This window comes from Lynx canadensis, chromosome A2, assembly GCF_007474595.2.
Source record: "Lynx canadensis isolate LIC74 chromosome A2, mLynCan4.pri.v2, whole genome shotgun sequence".
Lineage (NCBI taxonomy): Eukaryota > Metazoa > Chordata > Mammalia > Carnivora > Felidae > Lynx > Lynx canadensis.
In genome coordinates this window covers 11,529,484-11,543,628 of record NC_044304.2, presented here as the reverse complement: position 1 = coordinate 11,543,628, position 14,145 = coordinate 11,529,484, and the positions used below count along the sequence as shown (strand labels likewise).

At 53.1% G+C, this 14,145-nt stretch overlaps 1 protein-coding gene across 1 annotated transcript; it reads right to left on the bottom strand.

The window, feature by feature from the left end:
- Nucleotides 1–3,583, bottom strand: LOC115505551 (cytochrome P450 4F3-like). Its single transcript, XM_032595315.1, has 6 exons — nt 3,499–3,583; nt 3,277–3,404; nt 1,709–1,830; nt 722–992; nt 324–390; nt 1–134 (listed from the first exon to the last, which is right to left on the bottom strand). Exons 1-6 carry the CDS (start codon nt 3,581–3,583, stop codon nt 1–3), a joined length of 807 nt encoding a protein of 268 aa, XP_032451206.1.
- Between the last annotated feature and the right edge of the window lie 10,562 nt (nt 3,584–14,145).

Here is a 14,145-nt window from a genome sequence, read left to right as displayed (position 1 = left end):
TCACCATTCAATCTCTTTAGGCTCACGATCCCTCAGGAGCTCTTGCACCTCCTGCCGACAGCGCTCCTGATACTCTGGGTGCTTCGCAAGGTTGTACAGGACCCAGGAGAGACCACTGGCCGTGGTGTCATGGCCTGAGAGGCAGCCAGACAGGCTTGGGTCTCTGGGCTTGTTCAGCACCAGAGGGCGGACAGCGCCCGTCGTTAGGGCCCTCAGGGAGGATGGGGAAGGTGCGGTGGGATGGGGTGGTCCAGGGCCCACCTGCCAAGTCCCTGGGATTGGACAGACTCCTACCCCCTGCAGTCCCACACTGGGATGCTTACCCCCAAACATGAAGGTGTCAGCTTCAGCTCGGATATCCTCATGGGACAGTTCCTTCCCATCTTCATCCTGCAGAAAGGGCACGACCTCCTGAATCACACCGGCTCGGAGGGCACCTGAGTCTCGCCTGAAACAGTCCCTCAGGCTCCATCACCAAAGCAGGATTCGTCCCTCATCATCTCTAGAGCCTTATCCCACAGGTCTCCCTGTCTGCAGCTTTCTTCTCCCAAGCAGCCTTCTACAAAGTCATGTCTAAAACATATCCCTGACCTGTCTCTCCCTTCCTCAAGCACCTTCCGTGCCTCCTCAGTATCCACTGGGTCAAGTCCAAGTTCTCCCATCTGACATTTGGAGTCAAGGTCCATTGTAACTCTTGAATTCTGATCCCAGGGAAGCCCACCTTGGCCAGCAGGAGCACATCAATGAAGTCCAAAGTCTTGGCCTTAGCCTTGGCCTTGAGGAAGTCATGGGAGCCCTCAGTATTGAGGGAGCAGTGAGGCTCCTGGATGATGGCATCTGTGAAGTTGTGCACCAGGTCACAAGCCCTGCGGAAGCGCCGCCCATCAGGGGTGAGGTAGTACAGCAAGTCCGGGTGCAGGAAGATCTGCCTCTGCCGTTTCACCACAAGGGCGCTGAGCTCCAAGATGGCAGCAATATATTCACTGGGGCTCCTGAAGGGTCAGGCCATAGAGAACAGCTCCTTAATCCACATGGGGCCCTAGGAGTGCCTTCCAACCAGAACCTCAGAAGCATGTCCCTGCAAAACAGAGTGTCCTCCAGACATGCTTCTCTCTCCACCTGCCATCTCTGTGAATGGAATTATGGCCCAGACCCTGGGAAGACCTTGGGTATCACACTCATCTCTCTTCTGCCCTACACAGTATCTGCCCCTGCCCATTCCTCCTTACTTTCCTCCAAATCTGCCCCATTTTTGCCACCACATTCAAGCTGCCTCCTCCTCACATTCTGTGTCTATGTGACAGTTGGTCTCTAGAGTCCAATGTCGAAGAACAGCTTTGACCATGGCCTTCATCTGCTCAAACACCTTCCACCTTCCATCCCTGGAAACCTCAGGATAAAGCTCAGACCCCTTTGCTTCACTTTTCAATATCCTTAAGATTAGCCCCCCTGCCAACTCTCCAATCTCATTCCCAAAGTGGCACATGCTTTATTCATCCTAGTCCTGTTGGCCTTTATCAAGCATTTTTGCTTACTTGAAACCTTACCTTTCTCTTTCCCTTCCTTGTCCTTCTTTGTCTCACTCTGATCCATCTGATCAGATCCATCTATCAGGAAGTCCCATCTGATCGCCCTGGCCAGCCCTCCCTACTCCATCTACTCCCGTGGGTCTACAGTTCATGTTCCCAGGTCCTGAGCAAGCACTCACTCCTGGCAATTGCTGTCAAAACTGAAGACACATTTCTGCAGACTGTCCAGGTTCATGAGGCTGAAGTGCTCAAACATGTCCAATCGGGTGCTGCCCTCTGAGACTAGGCACTTCCACTTGGCCTGGACAGAGAATGGGGAAAACCTGGGGCTGGGACCTACCTCCCCTGAGCTCCCCCTCAGTCCCAATCACCAGGATGGACTCCCCAAAACCCACGCTCCTGGTCCTCCACCCCACACACCCATCTCCAGGGAGGACAAGGCTTGGGTGGGAATAGAAACTCTTACTATTAAGACCCAATGGATGGGGGTTTGGAGACCTGAGTTCAAATCCTGGCTCTGCTTCCTACACCCCTGTGTGCCCTTGGTCAACTCACTGCTGCCCTCTGGACTCCACCTGTCAAAGCTTCAGTAACAGTTAAGATGACTTGCTCTGTTGTCAGACAAACCAGGTTGGAAACCCAACTCCATTTATTAGCTCACATGCTAGCTGTGAAAGGGAGCAGGCTCCCTAAACTCTCTGAGCTTCAGCTTCATTACCTGTAATGAGACAATAATCATCATCTCTACCTTATATGGTTGTGGAAATTAAATAAGACAACGTGTGCAATAGAACTGGTGCCTGAGGGGCAGTGGGGAGGCTCAGTCGGTTACGTGTCCAACTTGGGCTCAGGTCATGATCTCATGGTTCCTGATATACACCAAGAGCTAAGTAACCATTAGCTATCACCCTCATCTTCGTCATTATCATAGAGGTAGGCGACTGCTGCAAAAATGTCTCCATTTCTTCATCCCTCCCTATACCTTCACCCTTTGCAATGAGGTTTGGCAGATCTTCCATTAGGAGGTAAAACCTCTTTCTCCAGCTCTTGAATTGGAGCTGGATGTGGGACTTGCTTCCGCCAACAGAAGAAGGTGGAGGTCCTGGTTGCCTGTTCTGAAACTAGGCTTCAAGAGGTACTGCATGTTTCTGCTTGTTCTCTTGGAGCCCAGGGTCTACCATGCGATCAAGCCTAGGCTAGCCTACTGGAAGATGAGGGACACATGCAGGAGTCTGGTTGTCCCACCAAGGCCATCCTAGACTAACCAACCATTAGCCACGACCCAAATGTATGGCAGAGCTGAGCCTGGGAAAGTAGAGCTGTCTTCCAAACCCAGCCATGGCCACAGACACGTGAGTGATTCCAGGCAAAATAAGAACCATTCTCTGGACTCATCATCTTGCGAGCAATAAAACACAAATCCTTTCCACCTCATGAGTTTCAAGGTGCAGTTCAGTGAACAAAGAGCTACCATATAATCTTCATCATTAGTGTCTCAAGTTTCACAGAGTTCAGTGAGGCAGATTAGAAGCTAAAACCTTCCGAGCCCCTACAATGTGCCAGGACCATGATTCCATTACATCATCTTGACCACCTTCTAAGAAGAGCTTATAATCCTCATTTGACAGATGGGGAAACTGATGCTTTGAGAAGAAGTACAATGGCCCGAAAGTCATCTAGCAAGGCCAGGACTCCAGGCCACTCCCCTTTTCCCAAGGCTCTAGCCGGGTCCCTGGGTTCAACTCACATGCATGATGTCTGCACTTTTGTTGATAATCTTCACATAGGATTTCAAGATTTCAAAGTGGAAGGCAGGTGTCAGCAAACGACGGTGGTGGCTCCACTTGTCACCAGCAGTCAGCAGGAGCACATCCCCTAGTAGAGGCAGCCACGAGGAGTAGGCAAGGGCAGTGCTTTCCCCTGAGACCCCAAGGTTGTCCCCAACCTGCTTCACTTAACAGTTACTCACCCAGCCAGGGCCTCACAAAGCTGTAGAAAAACTTATCCTTGGGCACTATGGTGGCTGGCATGAGAGACAGATCATCAGGGGCCATAGAGAAGACGCAGGGATGGGCTTTGTGGTGGGGGGTGGAAGATCGAGCCGGGGATTGCATACCCCCTCCAACCATCATTGTGGGAATTCTATAGAGCACAGTAGGGAGGTGAGGGGGGACAAGACCAGGCTGCAGCACAGAGCAGAGCAAAGGCACAGTCCATGGACCTAGCCCTAGGTCCTTAGATGCTCCCGAAAATAGGGCACAACACACCCAACATGCCTTGACATGGCTCCTTGGCAGTCTGACATGTTCGAAACACCCAAGCACCAATCAGCACTCCACAAAATGCCTTTACAGGGACCTAGGACATCACACCTGTCCCAGAACCCTCTGACATCTCCTGGGACTTCTGACATGGCCCCAACACATGGTAACATGCCCTGACACGAAACAACATGCCTAACACACACTGGCCTCATGCAGCATCCTCTGAATGGACCCAAAGACAATCTGACACGACCTCAGTGTGTCTCATAGACGGTCCCTGGCAGGACTTAAATATGGTCCCACTAATGTCCCAGACATGGCCCAGGTGTGACCTAGCCTTTCTCAGGATTCTCTTCCATCCCATAGTTATCATTAAGTGCTTTGGCTAAGGGGCTCCTCTGTCCTTAAGAGACCAAACAATGTTGCCGCCCTCAGATGCTGAGCTCCCCCCCCCCCCCCACAAAGAGCTGCCACTGCTCCCTCGTGCCTCTAGACCAGATCCCTACAACACTCTGTGGATCTTCCCCCACAACACTCTGGCCATCTCCCTACCCCAAATCCCCTTCCAACTAAAGGTCTCTCCTACCAGAGGCAGTTAGGGCAGCCAAGAACACACAGAAGAAGTAAGAGAAAGCCTTCGGCATGCTATGTGACCTTGAGAAGTTTTTAAGCCTCCTTGAGCCTCCGTTTCCTCACCCAGGAAATGCCCCCCTAGCAGAGACGCCAGTGAATGGACATCTGTGGTATCTGCCTGTCCATCTCCTTCTGGAACCAACACCGCGCTCCTCTTTCTCCCTCAGTCCAAGTAGCTAGGGAGGGTGGCCATGCCAGTCCATCCTCCGTTCCAGAGCTGAACATATAACACTAACCCTTAACAATCAAGTTGCCGTGACTAGAGGAAGAATTGGTCCCTGTGACCCAAGCCAGGCCAATTTAAGAGAATCCTGCAACTATTTCTGGGTCTGCAGAGAATGAGCTCACATTTCCATGGGGATTCAGCTTCTTAGACTCATCTTTGTCAGCATGAGAGTGAAGCTGTCACCGAGGAACACAGAACTACAAGAGAGAGACAGATTCCCAATGGCACTGTTTGAAGACTGGATCCAACCATGCCTGAAGACAACATTCCTTCATCTTTTCAGTCAATAGATTCCCTTTCTTCTCTTACACCAACATTGCTGAATTTCCACCACTCAAAATTGAAAACGACTGGGAACGAGAGAGAGCCAGGGACATGCCCAGAGTCGCCCAGCAGGTTAATGGCAGGTCTCCATCAATACTACCCACTTCCCTGCTCAACCTGGTCAGTCCAGAGGTGCGGAGAACTGGGAACAGGGACAAGGGAATGGCTGGGTCGTGTGCTCCTGGGAGAGATACCTGGGGCCTGGAGCAGGGGGGCAACAAACTTGGGGTGGACGAACCGCAGAAGTGGGTAGAAGGACCCCATCCACCAGAGGTGAACATCACGGAAGCTGTGACTCAGACTCTCCATGAACCTCAAGCCTTCTTCATTGCTCTTTACCTGGGGATGGCAGGGTGGAGGAGGAAGGCCAGGTCAGGCAGCAGCCCCAGAAGCTTACAACTTCCCACTGCATCCCCCCTTCTGCCTGCATTATTAGTCTACACCTCTACATCTCACAAAGTCAGCTTCCCTTTGTTGGTCTGTTTGTCTCTTTTTGTGTGTCTATCTATGTGCCTCTCCCTCTCCCTTCACTCTCACGATCTTCATCTGTTTCTTTAGGTAGGTGATAGACAGCCAGATGATAATAGCTAGATGATGGAGAGCTACATGATGATGATAGATAGATAGATGATAGATAGATAGATGCATAGAGAGAGAGAGAGAGAGTGAGGGGAAGAGAGAGAAGAGGGATGAGAGATAAATGGGAAGATGATTGGATGGATGCATGGACAGACAGACAGATGGACAGACAGACAGATAGATGGATGCATGGATGGATGGATGGATGGATGGACAGACAGATGGATGGATGCACGCATGTATGGATGGATACATGGATGCATGCATGCGTGGACGAATAGATGGATAATGGATGCATAGATGCATGGATGGATGGACGCTTGGGTGGATGGGTGGATGGATGCACAGACGTATGGATGCATGCATGCATGTTTGGATGGATGGATGAAGAGAGAAGGAAAGAGATGAGAGATGGATGGGTAGATGATAGATGATATGTGTTTGTGTATGTTTCTTTTACATTCTCTGTATGTCCTCTCTGATTCCCTCACTTTTTCTCTGTACCTCTATTTCTTCACCTTTATTTATCTATCTCTCCCACTCCCCATATCTGTGTCTCCTAACATGCACACCCTCCATGGCTCCCCAGAACCCTCAGAATAAACCCCCTACCCCCCACCCAGTCTTGCAGCCCCGCTGTCTCTGCTGTCCCCTCCACCTTCTCCCTGCCTCTCACCAGCATTGCTCTTTATGCACTCAACTCATGGTTGCTCAAATCCCTGGTGCTCGCAAGGCAGTGGGGTGGCTCAGTTGGTTAAGCATCTGACTCTTGATTTTGTCATGGGTCATGATCTCACGGTTCATGAGTTCAAGAGCTACACCGACAGTGTGGAGCCTGCTTGGGATTCTCTCTCCCACTCTCTCTCTCTGCCCCTCTCCCACTCATGCATATTCTCTCTCTCTCTCTCTCTCTCAAAATAAATAAATAAACTTAAAAAAAACAGGTGTTTGCTCTGTCCCCTCCAGGCCTTTGAGTGGGCTATTCCTCTCCACAGTATATACTTTTTCTTCTTTTCCTAAAAAATTCCTACCCATCAGACCAGACCCCCTTCCAACAACTCCTTCTCTAAGAAGCCTCCCAGCCTACCCAAACAGCAGATGCCTTGCTTCCCCTCTGAGTTCCCCTTACCCCTGTCTCTCCGTCAGACCCACTCTGACCACTCAGGATTGAGGGTGTCTCTAGTTCTACATGCCCAAGATTGGGGTTCCCCAAGACATTACCTGGGACTCAGCCTCCCCAAGGACACTCCTGAAGCAGTGTCCAGAAGAAAGCAATGACCAAGGTCACCCAAGAGCAGAAAGGACCTTGGAATCCACAGGGACCTCACAGAAGCCTGGCAGGGAGGGGTACGTGGCCCTCAGATGCTGCCACAGTCCCCATGGCCACATATTCCAGATGGGTACCTGTGGCATGATGACAGAGCAGGCACTGCCACGGTGGCAAGAAATGATGGGAGCCCGAGCAGATCATAAACCCTGCGAGTAGGCAGCCACCAGCTGAATTAAGACCCTCAAGCCCTGCTCTGTGGGGTGGACCTACAAGCAAGACAGGGGCCATCACCTCCGCACAAGGAGCCACGGCAAGTTCCCCTGCAACCTCTGCAGTGGTCAGTGTGTCCAGACTCTGCATAGATGGAGGGGATCTCTGTTTCTTCCTGCTCCTTCCCTTGGGGGCAGAGGGATCCCGGAAGACTCTCCATGTCCCAAGGGTCCCTCCCAAGACACAGGGAGAAGACATGCTCCCTGCCCCCAGAGAGGCCGACCTTGGCTTGAGAAGTCAGATCTTTCTTCTCCTGGGAGTCGTTCCAATCTCAGGGAGGTGCCCACGGGAACAGCAGGGTGGCCTCACGTTTTGTACTGGGGCTCGTTCCCATGTCCTCTAATGTCCTGGCCAGTCCACACAGCCCCCCCCACCTCTCCCCACAAGGTGAAGGTATGCAGACCTTCCAGCTCTGACAGACCCCAGGACACGGGTGTGAGCTCTGCCCATCATCAGGAGGGCAGCTCCCACCTACGACCTCTTCTGCCCGCCAGCTTGCATGGTTCATCCCATCTGTCTGTCTGTCTGTCTGTCTATCTATCTATCCACCTCTACCTATGAACTTACGGACTTTCTATGAACCTATCCCCTGAACCTATGGACTCCCCCATCAGCCGTGCCTTTTGCAAATGAAGAAACCCAGGCCGCGTCCCCCAAAAGGAGAAGGAGGGGGGCTTGCCTCCCAGTGAGGCATCCTCTCCAGTCCCACGGGAAACCCCATCCCAGACTGACAAATACTTCCAGGTGCTCCAGACAGATGAATACAAGTCATTTTCACTTCTGTGACTGTTTCCTGCTCCCTAAGAACCGTGAGGCATTTGAGGAGATTGGCCCAGAGAGGGAGAGTGACTCAGCTGAGGTCACACAGCAAATGGGACTGGAGGAGGGAAGAGTGACCAAGACCAGCTTCCATGGCCAAGCCCTCATAGGAGGTGTAGGAACTGTAATTTTATAACATTCCTGCTACCTCCATAACTTGCTGAGAAATTGCCAACACCCAGAATATCAGGTAACATTCAGGACAAGCTTAGGGCATCCTGTTGTGTAATGAGCTGGTTTGTGGGGTGGCCGGGGTGCAGCTGGCCCCTGTTCCTGTGGCATTGGATGACCAAGGAAGGTGATGGTAAGTTCATCCAAACCTAGAACAAGGCCTCCACCATGACATTATCACACAGTTATGAAGTGCCAACTGTATGTCAGCTCCTGAGCCGGGCATTATAGATATCAATCTATCCCCAGTGCCACTGTCTAGTGAGAGAGAGAAAAATAGAGATAATAAACAAATAACTGGACAATTAACTGTTTGAGTGTCAGCAGGACCATGTCAGAGGTCGAGGTCTAGGGGGGGAAGTCAAGGGAGGCTCGTAGAATTTACACCTGAGCTGAAAATGCAACCAGAAAAGGAGGGATCGACCCAGTGGCTGCAGGAAGGGAAGCCCTTCCAGGCAAAGGAGCAGAACAACCAAAGGGCCTGAGGTAGGAAGGGTTTGGCTCGTGGAGGAGAGAAAGCAGGAGCTTGGAGGGTCCAGGGTGTGCACGGGGCCAGGAGGGCAGCAGAGCCTGGCCAGGCAACACGTGGTCTGTCTGTAGAATGATTATCAGTCTTACAGAATGGTTTTCAGCTGAGTAGTGGTGTTAACAGAAGTGAAATTTCAGAAAAACCTCTCCTGGGATAAAGACAGAAAGGACCACAGGGGAGACTGGGGCTGGAGAGCTGGAAGCTTATAATTCCTTTCTGGTGGGAGTTGATGGTCCCCTTGGGAGACAGAGCCCCCCCAGGTGAGGCAATGGCCTGGGGAGCCAGAGAAGAGGACGGGTGGGTTAGGACCCTGAAGGCTCCCCGCACGGAAAGGTGGGGTGAGGAAGAGCCAAGTGGAGACCAGGGCCGGGTGGTGTGCGACAACCCAGAAGACAAGCAAGTTCTGGGCAGCTGCCATGGTCAGCAGGGCCAGATTGCTTCCGGGCGGTGATGAGGTCATGGTCATGTCCTGGAAACATGACAGGGGTGGGAACCAGGCAGGAGTGGGTGAAGATGGGCTGACGAGATGCAGGCACTGAATGAAATAGGTTTGGTCACGAAGGTCAAGGCCAGGGTGATTCCTTCTGAAAGGAGAAGTGGTCAACTTTTATCCCAGTTGGGCAATGGGGCCCGTTGATGTATCTTGGGAGTGAAAGGCAAGATCACAAAAAGGAGGCAGAAGAAAAGGGCGCACAGCCCACCCCTCTCCTCCAGCCCAGCAGCACCCCATGGCAGGAGAGGGGAGCAGAGATCAGAACTGATTCCTGTGGGGAAGCCAAAACCCAGAGAGGTGATGTGTTTGCCTGAGGCCAGCAAACATGGGCCAGGCAGGGAGCGGACCCTGCACGGTGGCCCCTGGCAAGATTGTGGGGACACCGGGGAACTGGGCTCTTTGCAGCCCTTCGCTGCTGTCCCAGACCCCAGCCCCACCCCAGGTCCCCGTTCCCCACCCTTGGGAAAGTGGATCCACCCCGATGCCCCAGGCCTGTCCTGCCACCCACACTCACCAGTCCCAGGTGACCCCAAAACCAGCTCTGCTTCGGAGGCTGTGGGAACACCGGAGGCGTCAACAGGTGTCATAGAAGCTGTAGCTCCAGGCCAGAACGCGGGCCGAGAGCCAGGAGACCCCCACCAGCAGCAGGAGCAGCCATGGGGAGGCTGCCACCTGCCCGAGTCCCAGCCAGGACAGACTCAGCATCCTGGAGGCAGAGGGGACAGATTTTCCTGAGGCCGAGGAAATGGGCCCAAGGGTGAGCTCTCTGGACTCTTCAGGAACAGAGGGAGAGCCCCTCCCCCACACCGGAATGGGAGGGGCGGGGAGAGAGAAGGGTAGGCATGGTGAGTGCTCAGCACTGGGCAAATGGTGATTCAGAGAGGGGAGGAGGACCTAGACAATTCCAGAGGGAGTGGCAGAGTGAGTGAGAGGGAGAAAAAGACAGAGAGTGAGAGATAGCTAACCACCCACCAGTCGCCACTCTGCTCCCAGTTGCTCTCTGGAGCCACCCCACCCTTGGGCAGCATCCTTCACTACCCAGGATCAAGACCCCCAGCCAGGTACCTTCAGACCACAGCAGCTTATCCACACAGCCTCCTCTCCCCTCCTCTTGGAAAGTCTTTGTCCCTGGCGCCTGACCTAGGGGACACTGGCAGTGGCCAGGATAAACCAGCCAATCCCTTCCTGCCTGCTTCCCGCCTCCCCATCTGTCAGTGGCCCAACTAGTAGGTGGGGGAGGGGGACTTCCGTGTTGTAGAGTATGGGATTGGATCCTCAGAACTCAGCACCTCCCATGTGGGGGTGGGGGATCCGTTGAGGGATGGGCAAAGTGACTCCTGGCCCCCAAATAACAGCCACCCCTGCCCTTTCAAGGCCACAGGGCACAGCAGGGAAAAGCTTGAATGTGAGAGTTCAGGTGCCATGGGGGCAGGGTCCAGCCAATCCTAGTCCCAAAACATCTCTGGGGCTCCTCTCCACGTACGAGGCAGGTCAGAGGCATGCACCATTTCCCAGCACAGAATCAGGAAGCATCGGGCCTCCAGGCCGCACAGCCTGGCAGGAGTTCAAGCCCTGCCTCCAAGCAGCCTAGAGCCTGGGCTGACACAAGACCACTGGGGGCAGGAACAAAAAGCCCTTCTGGCTGGGGGTTACTTGCATCAGACTCAGGGGGTAAAGGGCCCAGTGGGAAGAAGGCACCTGGAGGTGAGGGGGTAAGGCTGCAGGAGGCCAGGAGAGGGAGGGGCGCCCAGACAGAGCTGGGAGACCCTGCACGCAGTTCAGCCCCCTCCTGGCTGTGACCTTGGGCTGTGCCGGCCCTCTCTAGGCTCAGTCTTGCCATCTGGGAAATGGGATGTCAGATGAGGGCCTGAGAGGGGGACAGAAGACGGTTCCACAGGAAAGTAGGAAAGATCAGAGACCCCCGAAAAGATAAGTTGCCAAGAAAGAGCTCGTGACTAGTGTGTGTGCTGCTCTGTGCCAGCGTTCCACGTAAAGTAAACCTACTGTTTGCAAAAGATTGTCTGTAAAGTGCGCCTACTATGTGCTGCGTACCGCAAAAAGTGTGGCTACAGTGTGTTGGGAACGCTACATGAAGTGTGCCCACCATGAGCCAGGAACGTCGGATAAAGTACACCCACTGTGGGCCCCTTCTGTTTGACACAAATCCTGTCAACCGTATGCCAGGTGTTGACCTAAAGCATGCCTACATGTGCTGGGGACCCTCTACAAGGCATGCCTACTAAGTGCTAGGTGCTCTCCATAAAGCACACCTACTGTGTGTTGGGTGTTCCATGAAAAGTATACCTACTGTGTGCCCGGTGCACTCTTAGAGCTCTCCTATTGTGTGGCAGGTGCCTTACGTAAAATAAGCATACTCTGTGCAAAGTACTTTACATAAAACATGCCTACTGTGTACCATGTACTCTTTGCTGTGAACTCTACATAAGTCTTGACTACTGTGTGGCAGGTGCTCGACATTAAGCATGTCCACTGAGTGCCAGGTACTGTGCATAAAATGCTCCTTCTGTGTGCCAGGTACTCTATGTAAAGTAAACCTATTGTGCACCAGATGTTCTGCCAATGAGATAATGCAACATCTCTGCCCCCTCTCCCCCTGAGCCCTGCCAACTCTCTGGGCCAGTGCCCTGGAATCAGAGAGAGAGAGATCCAGGCGATGACATCCATAGGAGGGAAGATGCCTATTGAACAGCAGAGCAAACTGAGGCTCAGAGAAAGCAAGCCTCTGGCTCAAGTTGCAGAGCTGGGAGGATCCCAAGTCAGCCACACTCCCAAGCCCGGGCCACGGTTGGCAAAGATCAGGGGACAGGCAAAGAGTCGTCCTGACACGGGCAGAGTGCTGGGAAGACCCCAAACCTCCCTCTCCCTCCGGCCAGGGGCTCCATGGGGCTGTTCCTAAAGCCCTCAGTGGGGTGGGTAGTACCCTCTTCCCACCCCACCCCCACATTTCTTCCCCTCCATGGAGGCAGCCCTCCCCTGCTGGCAGGCCCATCCACATCAGGGCCAGGAGGCAAGGTCAGAGTACAATGATCCAGGCAGAATCCTGGACACACAAGAGAAAGAGCACCCAGTGCCTAGAGTGGCTCAGCTCACTGTGCACCTACTGTGTGCCACGAATGGGCAGGCAGCTACAGCAGGAATGGCATTTGTCCACATGAGCCACGATCCCGTTTTAAGCCCTGTAGATACATTAACCACGTTTTTCTCCCTATTGTAGGGCTGTCCCAAGTCACACAGCCGGTGGAGCCACCCTGGGCACCGGGGCAGCCCCCACTTCCCACTAGGCGCCCTGACCCACACAGCCATGCTACTTCCCCTCTGCAGATGGGTATTTCGTTAGCGCCACCTCCTAAGATAGCAGGAATAATTTTAAAAGCCGACGCACGTAAATCACATAGGACAGAAGAAGGGCGGCCTTAATAAATGCCAGTCACTGTTCTCGCTGCTGTTGTTGTGTTGCAATTATCCAACAGCCCCACAATTCACGAGCCCGTTTTGACAGAGGAGGAACCAGAGATTGAGACAGGTGAGGCAAATTTCTACAGCCCCACAGCTAATGAAGTGAATATGACAGCACAGACGGCAGCAGAGCCTAGAACATAGTGCGTGCTCATTACATATCTGGGGATGAAAGAAAGGTTTGCAGCCATGAGTTCTAAGGATCGGTTACTCAGTGTAGTCCTCAGACCTCCACCGTAGGCATCACGTGAGAGCTTGCGGGAGATTCAGAATCTCACACCCGGCCCAGAAATATTGACTCCAAACTGCATCTAAGTAGATCCTCAGGAAAGGTGTACATGCCTTCAAGCTTTAAGAAATGTTGCTTTAAGACCTCTGAGTCCTGGGGCGCCTGGGTGGCTCAGTCGGTTGAGCGTCCGACTTGGCTCAGTCAGGATCTCACGGTCTGTGAGTTCGAGCCCCGCATCAGGCTCTGTGCTGACAGCTCAGAGCCTGGAGCCTGCATCAGATTCTGTGTCTCCCTCTCTCTCTGGCCCTCCCCCCATTCATGCTCTGTCTCTCTTTGTCTCAAAAATAAATAAATGTTAAAAAAAAATTAAAAAAAAAAAGACCTCTGAGTCCAGGTTCTGCAGAGAAAGTGGGGAGTGGAAAGGGTTCACTTCTCTGATTCCCAGTTTTATCTTGTTTTGTTTCAGTCATAACGTAAAGAGAAAAAAAATCTAAATCTCCAGGGGTTGTTCACACAACCACGTGTCTACTGACCATCTGTTGTGTGTGGGGCACACAATTTTAGGCATCGGGGATGCAGCAGTGAACATAGACTCCACTGTCAAGGGCCTCGCATCCAGTGGGGAGATGGGCGGTGATCCAGTAAATGATCAAGAATATAACAGACCTTGATAAGGGACGTGCCAGGGGGAGGGTCGCACCTTCAGCCTGACATCAGGGCGAGCAGAAACCTGGAGGAAGAGGGAGAGTCACCAGGGGCAAGCGTGGGGCGGGATAACCATGCTGCACAAAAAGGCAGGTGGCTTGTTGTTCTTTTGACTCGGGGGCTAAGAGCACACACATGCAAGATCACACAAGTGACCAAGGCCAAGGCAGCTGGCAAAATCCGGCCCCATAGTGAAGCTATAAGTAGGTGGTGAACTTTGATGAGCCATACCAAGGACTAAAACCCCACAGGGCCTCTGGGCAATGGCCCGCAGCCAGACGCAGAAAGGCAGAGGTTGAGTGTTACAGAGGTCAACCCCCATCCCCCAACCCACAAACCCCAGGGATCAAGAAGGCAGAGTCTACTGGCCCGGGGCTCCCCCTGACTCTTGAGGCAGGAAGCCTCAAGTGTGGACATTCTGCTCTGAGCCAGAGAAGGATCAGAGCGTCCCCAGTGGTTTCTCATCCAACAAGGAATGTCTCAGCTGCCAAATGACACAAGCCTGGCTTATGCAATGGCCCCCAGCCACACACAGAAAGGCAGAGGTTGACCTCCCCTCCAGACGTCAACCCCCATCCACACCCAGAGCCGGGAAGTGGACAAGTGTGTGTCAGACCAGAGGTGACA

Excerpts from the sequence above, each read along its gene's own strand:
- LOC115505551 (XM_032595315.1), bottom strand. The coding sequence starts at position 3,583 with ATGGCCCCTGATGATCTGTCTCTCATGCCAGCCACCATAGTGCCCAAG. Across the intron at positions 391-721 it reads ATGTGCTCCTGCTGGCCAAG|GATGAAGATGGGAAGGAACT; the intron begins GTGGGCTTCCCT and ends CCCTTTCTGCAG. Across the intron at positions 135-323 it reads TGACACCTTCATGTTTGGGG|GCCATGACACCACGGCCAGT; the intron begins GTAAGCATCCCA and ends GCTGCCTCTCAG.